General features: G+C 35.6%; 2 protein-coding genes across 2 annotated transcripts in view; both read right to left on the bottom strand.

Annotated features, from left to right (window-relative positions):
• Positions 1 to 3,420: 3,420 nt before the first annotated feature.
• On the bottom strand, positions 3,421 to 4,145 carry LOC141338126 (protein NATD1-like). The gene is made up of 3 exons (XM_073843688.1): positions 3,983 to 4,145; positions 3,656 to 3,774; positions 3,421 to 3,563 (listed from the first exon to the last, which is right to left on the bottom strand). Exons 1-3 carry the CDS (start codon positions 4,143 to 4,145, stop codon positions 3,444 to 3,446), a joined length of 402 nt encoding a protein of 133 aa, XP_073699789.1. The 3' UTR covers positions 3,421 to 3,443.
• Positions 4,146 to 4,440: 295 nt separating this feature from the next.
• Positions 4,441 to 6,973, bottom strand: part of LOC141338242 (dehydrogenase/reductase SDR family member 7C-B-like) — a 6,695-nt gene continuing 4,162 nt past the window's right edge. The window contains exons 5-9 of the mRNA XM_073843788.1: positions 6,430 to 6,542; positions 6,099 to 6,309; positions 5,583 to 5,675; positions 4,861 to 5,016; positions 4,441 to 4,742 (exon numbers count right to left, since the gene is read on the bottom strand). Coding sequence (XP_073699889.1) covers positions 4,525 to 4,742; positions 4,861 to 5,016; positions 5,583 to 5,675; positions 6,099 to 6,309; positions 6,430 to 6,542 — 791 coding nt within the window. The 3' untranslated portion in view covers positions 4,441 to 4,524. The remainder of the gene's footprint in view (positions 4,743 to 4,860; positions 5,017 to 5,582; positions 5,676 to 6,098; positions 6,310 to 6,429; positions 6,543 to 6,973) is intronic.

Consider the following 6,973-nt stretch of genomic DNA (forward strand, 5'->3'; position numbering starts at 1 on the left):
TCTATGTTTTGTACATTCTAATTGTAGTTAATTATCATCTGTAAATTATGCTGACAGTACTTCATCTGTAAATATTATCCATAGCTTCTCCCTGCACATATCTCCTATAAGTGCACTTATAACTTATAAAATATACCTATATCCTGCACTTGCTGCTTATTGCACTCCTGGTTAGACCTAAACTGCATTTTGTTGCCGTGTACTTGTACATGTGTAATGACAATAAAGTTGGATCTGAATCTAATCTAATCTTTACAAAGTGGTAGTTTTGAAAAAGGAGAATTCACCCAATCACACGTTGGTGTGCAGAGTTAGTGTAAATAGCCTCTGCTAACTAGGCAGACTATTTGCACTTAGTTTAAATATACACTATGGTTTTATTAATATCATGTAAAAGAAAAAGTGTTAATAATTTAACATGTATCATTCTGAATGCTCATTGAGCTGTTGCGTCAACTCTACTCGCATCTCAATCACAAGTTTACTTTTTGTTAATGGAGAGCCACATCTTATGATTTAAATGTCACGTTTGGTATCCCTTCATTTTCAAATTTTGTCTGAACATTCACGTAAACTTTATTTGAAGACTTTCCAGACTTATCAAAAACATGGTTGCCATGGTCAGCAATCCATATCCATCACTACATCAGCCAACACCACAATAAGGCCATGAAGACTGTTGTTTGCATTATAATTTATCGTCAAATTTGACTCAACTGTACTGAACTGAGAGTGTCAGGTAAGAAGACATGTGACATGTGCAGAGCAGTGGGTCCCTAGGACCAGGATTGAAAACCACTCGACTAAAAAAAGAGTCAACAACGGAGATCCTCAGAGCTTGAGTGCGCACAACTGACTGGCACATAAAGTAAGCTATTAATGCCAAATTTTAGGATTGATTATTTTAGAAGAAAATCATATTTTGAGTTTTGACCATGACTGTCAACTGTTTGTGAATGTGAACTAAATCTTCTGTAAATGAGCAAGCTTTTTAACCCTACTGTATAAAAGCCTTCAATACTGACAAGTCCACAGGAGTTTATCACTGTCTGAAAAAAATAAAAAAAATTATAAAATAAAATAAACATAACACAAAATGATGCACATGCATCTTCCCCACTGTCAAAGCATCGTTATATTATATAAAACTAGTAGGCCTAAGTGTTTTTCTTAATATGTTACAATATTTTGGCCTACAGTATGTGACGTCTGTTTGTCAGCACACATTTAGTTTTACCTTATTTGCTTAAATATCCGATGTCCGACCCAGCAAGTATAAAAGGGTATAACATATTTAGGGAAGGCTTTAATATTATACCGTAAAAGCGAATGTTTGTACATTCTTTGTGTTGTTCGTCCACCAATGATTTCCAAGTTGGTCTGGCCTAAGTAGGACTATGTGATAAAAAACGGAGAATATAACGGCTATTTTCGCGAATGTTAAACGATTAACTAACACAATAATCAAGGTAACCAAATTGTTAAACTTTAAAAGAGATTTCTTAGGATTAAATACAGTTGGAAATACAGGCCCGAAGATAGAAACTGTTTTAACCGGTGCTGCTCTTTTCGTCGATTTCAGGAGTAACTTCATCTTTGACGTGTTTGACTTCGACTTACGGTCTGTTTAAACGCAAAAGGTCCTTATTGATATTGAAATTGACTTGTATTACACTGCTGTTAAATGTTTTAACGAACTCACCGTAACATGTGATGATATTGTTGATTTCGACTTATTCGAAACGGCGTCTGGTGTGATCATGATCAGTTTCGGTTTCACTTTATGAGGAGAGCTGAGTTCCGCAAAAACATGATGACGTGATGACGTTGGAATGTAGGCGACGTACTATGCTATACTTGCCACAGCAGGCTTAAATAAATAAATAATAAAACATTACAACTAACAAATAATACAAATCACAGAGTGCCACTTAAAATAAAATTAAGAACACTGTATTTACTCATGTCAAAAGCAAAAATCTAAATAAATAATTTTTTGACAGATAAATTGATTTTGAATTAGCAGTGCTTCAAAATGCACCTTATGTTTGTGATGTATTCATGTAATAAAATGTGAAATTAACTTTACTCATTACTTCTCAAAAGGTGGAACATTGTGATTTGGAACACAACAATCTTTGTGTTTCAGATGACAAAAATAACAAGCTTATTATTAATTCCAGCAGAGTGATTACACATATGTTTTATAGTGAAGATGTATAATATGGAATTATTGAACAACACCTTTTAAATTAAAATAACAATATATTAATAATTAGCCTAATGATGATGATGATGATAGTAATCATATTAACAGTAGTAACAACATGATTTCTTGGGATTGCTAGGGTGTTTCAAAGCAATTTGCAATAGCAACGTCTATTTGACATCTGCAAGATGTAGTTTGCTCATCTGCAATATGTCTTTTGGATGTTTCCTATCAGGTGTCAAACAGACGTCTATTAGTTTATGATTTAGAATGTTTGTAAACCTCTGCCAGATGTTTGTACACAGCAGATGCTTTCCAGATCAAGAGATATTTAACAAACATCTTGCAGACGTACGTGTGCTATCTGGGTAGTTGTTTGTAAAGTCGTTAAATATTTTTTTTTTTATGTGCACAAAAAGTATTCTCATAGCTTCATAAAATTACAGTTGAACCACTGATGTCACATGGACTATTTTGTTAATGTTCTGGATCGCAACTGAGATGGCAACTTGATAGAAAAATCTTCATTTTTTTTTTCCAAATGGAAGTTAACAGATGACAAACAGGTTTAGAATAAAATATCTGATAAATTTAATATTTCAACACTCTTAGGACAGGATTGCCGCATTAAGTCATACGTTTGTACGCTTGACCATTTGTTGATGTGTTTGTTTGTATCTCTCTTGTACACTACCAGTCAACAGTTTTTGGACAGTTAGATTTTAATGCTTTATTCTCTTTTGCTCCCCAAGCCTGCATTTATTTGATCCAAAATACAGCCAAGCAGTAATATTGTGAAATATTTGTACTATTTGAAATTACTATTTGAGATAAATGCAGTTCTTTTGAACTTTCTATTCAACAAGGAAATCTGAAAAAATTCACTCAGCTGTTTTCAAAATAATAATATTAATAAATTTTGTTGAGCAGCAAATCAGAATAGTAGGATTATTTCTAAAGGATCGTGTGACTGAAGTAAATGCTTAAAATTCAGCTTTGAAATCACAGGTAGAAATTACATTTGAAAATACATTCAAATTGAAAACAGTTGTTTTATATAGTAAAATATTTTAAAATGTTACTGTTTTTGCTGTACTTTAGATAAAAAATTTAAACTTTAAAAGTTAGTGTACTTCTAGGCTCCAAAAACTCTGTTCATCCTGACATTAGTCTGCAAGGAGTCGAGTTGCAAAGGAGGTAAAATCTTCTGATAAGGCACTGTTTTATTCTTCCTTTATTTATTTTCAATATAAGCCTGGTATCCAAGATGTGGATTTTCATCTACATATTTTCTAATGTACCAACAAGATATCCTCGCTGTCAACTTCTCTTCAACAACAAAATCCAGAGCAGCCTAAGAAGAAAGCAGAGAGAGAGAAATTCATTACTGAGTTACAGGAAACAACAGGTCATGAAGAACTGAGGAAAGCAGTAGAGTGATTTCACCTTTGCCAGGTGAGCTGCTACACCTTTACCCCTGTGTGATTCAGGAACCTCTGTAGAGATCAACTCCACCTGCTGATCATGACTGACAGTGTATTTCAGTACTGCACTACTCACTGCTCCTGATTCAGATGACAAGGGAAAATATTATGTTATTGTTACCATAAAATCGTATAGAATTTGAATTGAGCCTGTCTGAGAGTGTTGACCAGCTAGTTAACATCGTGTTATGAATAATGTGTTTTGATGGTCAATAATGTTGTCCAAAGGTAGCTCACTGAGTTTTGAGACAAAAAGTCGGAATGACATGAAAACGTTATTTTCTCTTACCGCTGCAGTCAAGATCAACTGTGAAACGCTGATTCGGTCTATCGTGTATTACATTTATATTCGAGAGGTTCGCACATCCACAGCATTTGCTGAGTCGCTGACTGTTTTGATACCCTTGAGTGAACCGAAAGATACTGCTTCGAGACAGTATGTAGCGCGCCATGATGTGACGTCACCAGACAGTCCGGGACAATACCAGAAGATGGCGCTGTAATGTTGTTCATTCATCTGTCACCTCTCACCACCAACAAAGAACTACAGCCTTAGATCCTCACATATGACCCAATTTAAATATTCCATGTGGATTTTTATTACTCTAGTAAATAAAACAATAGATTAGTTGTGAAGAAAAACTTTATGCTGGTTTATAGATAATGACTGATTTCATGTTTATTTCTTTGTTTTTAACAAAACTCACAAAGTCACAGCCAATCCACAGTCATACTGACTTCATCATCATCTCCTGATTTGAGCACAGCACAGTGACACATTATTCAATTATATGCAAAGCCTAAATAAGCTCTAGTGAAACCCATTGTCCTTTAATCATCAAGCATCTCCACAGCTGCGGTGTTTCTGATGTTTCTGACTCCTGCTGCCATGATGGCGAAGAACAGGTTGGGGAAGAGAGATCTGACATAGAGAGCTGCTTTAGGGATGGAGCGGGCCATTAAAATCTCCTTCTTCTTGCTGCTCAGTGTCCTCAGGAGCTCAGTGGCCATCGCTTTAGGGGTCACACCAAGGGACTTGGGTTTGAAGTCTGCAGTTTCCAGCCAGTGTCCAAACAGAACGTCGAAGACAATTTAGTGAATAAACAAGTAAGATGTTATGAGCGTCAAATCATGTTCTTTGCTGAACTGTCAGTGTAGTTCACTCACCTGTCCACATGGATTTTGCTGTGATTTCATCTGCTGAGTTTGTGCTGGGAGTTTTTATGAAAGTGTGGTTGACGATGCTGACGGTTATCCCATATTCCTGAACCTCAGCCCGCAGACAGTCAAAGAAAGCCTGAACGGCATGCTTGAAGGCAGCATCTGAACAATACAGAACATACAAACTGACAAAGATATCTAAATATTCAAGACATCAATTGATATATGTGACCCTGGACCACAAAACCAGTCTTAAGTCGCTGGGGTATGTAGCAATAGCCAAAAATACATTGGATGGGGCAAAATTTTTTATTTTTATTTTATGCCAAAAATCATTAGGAAATTAAGTAAAGATCATGTTCCATGAAGATTTTTTGTAAAATTCCTACTGTAAATATATCAAAATGTAATTTTTGATTAGTAAAATGCATTGTTAAGAACTTAATTTGAACAACTTTAAAGGTGATTTTCTCAGTATTTTGATTTTTTTGCACCCTCAGATTCCTGATTTTCAAATAGATGTATCTCAGACAAATATTGTCCCATCCTAACAAACCATACATCAATAGAAAGATTATTTATTGAGCTTTCATATGATGCATACATCTCAGTTTTGTAAAATTTAACCTTATGACTGGTTTTGTGGTCCAGGTCACATATTCATTACTGTTGATTAGTGTTATGAACATTTATGTTTATATTAAGGTAAACTAGTCACAAAAACTCACAGGTGGCACGGAAAGGCACCGTTAATTTCCCCTGAATGCTGTTGACTAGAAGAATGTGACCGGTTCTTCTGGAGATCAGTGATGGGAGAACACCTGCAACAGTAAATATCTAGTTCAGTCATGAAACTCCACATGGCACAGTCTGATAGGTCTGTTTTAAAGCAATCTGCTAGAAATCACATAATTTACTACATGGCACAAGCTGATTGGTCCCTGAGAACTACTTATTTAATGGTCTGGTTCAATGTTTACTGTAACTGGTTCTTCTGAAACCCTCCACCTCCCCCAGCTCCACCTGTCTACATTGGCTATGGGACTATTAATGAATATATCTTACATGCTCACAGCAGTGTGTCTGTACATTTATTTATTGGAAGTAGTCATACATGCTCTGCAGCAGCAGCCCAGTAAATCCATTTAGCCAAAAAAAGAAAAAAAACATTAACACTGAAATATCCATGAACATGCTAAAACTGTTGAGAGAGTTGTCATGCTTGAAATACACTGGTGTTTTACCCTTAACCAGCGTGATTGGCCCAAAGTAGTTCACATCCATGACTATCCTGTCCATCTCGAGGGACAGACATTGAACAGGAGCCTTCACCTTCATACTGCTATTGAAGATGAGTACATCCAGACAGCCGTAACACTCCAGGATCTCAGAGATCACCTCAGGAACGCTCTCCATATCACTGAAGTCCAGCTCGACTAGTTTGGGTGGAAATGTCTAAGCGGTAAAGTAGCACAGAATTGAAACAAGTCTACTGACATATTGTAACCAAAATCTTAAAAAAAAACATTTCTAGATGTTTCAAACCATGTTCATTCATATTGTCACTGCACTCACAAGTGTTGGATCTGATTCACTCATCAACCTCTCAGCTAGAGTCTCCAACTTTTCCCAGTTACTTCCACAAAGGATCAGTCTGGCTCCTCCAGTGTGGAAGAGTTTTGCACATTCTAAAATGATCACAATGTAAAAAAAAAAAAAAAAAATGTTTAAACAACAAATATGTAGTTAATCTGCAAATATATCTGTATGCGTTTCATCATAGTCTCACAAGGCCATTTTAGAGGAGCTGTGTTTTTATTTAGTGATAGTTGTTCATGAGTCTCTTGTTTGTCTTGAACAGTTAAACTGCCTACTATTTTTCTTCAGAAAAGTCCTTTACAATTATTTTATTTTTTTTTCAGCATTTTTGTATATTTAAACCCTTTCCAACAATGACTGTATGATTTTGAGATCCATATTTTCACACTATAGAAAACTCGGACTCATATGCAACTATTACATAAGGTTCAAACGCTCACTAATGCTTTAGAAGGAAACACAATGCATTAAGAGCTGGGGGGTGAAAATTTTTGGAATTTGAAGATCAGGGTAAATGTCA

Source organism: Garra rufa, chromosome 1, assembly GCF_049309525.1.
Source record: "Garra rufa chromosome 1, GarRuf1.0, whole genome shotgun sequence".
Taxonomy (NCBI): Eukaryota; Metazoa; Chordata; class Actinopteri; order Cypriniformes; family Cyprinidae; genus Garra; species Garra rufa.

Bases quoted from the DNA above. Each gene is read 5' to 3' on its own strand.
- LOC141338126 (XM_073843688.1), bottom strand. From the start codon at position 4,145: ATGGCGCGCTACATACTGTCTCGAAGCAGTATCTTTCGGTTCACTCAA. The intron at 3,775-3,982 runs GTAAGAGAAAAT...CATCTGAATCAG, and splicing joins AGTTGATCTTGACTGCAGCG to GAGCAGTGAGTAGTGCAGTA. The intron at 3,564-3,655 runs GTGAAATCACTC...CTTTCTTCTTAG, and splicing joins TAGCAGCTCACCTGGCAAAG to GCTGCTCTGGATTTTGTTGT.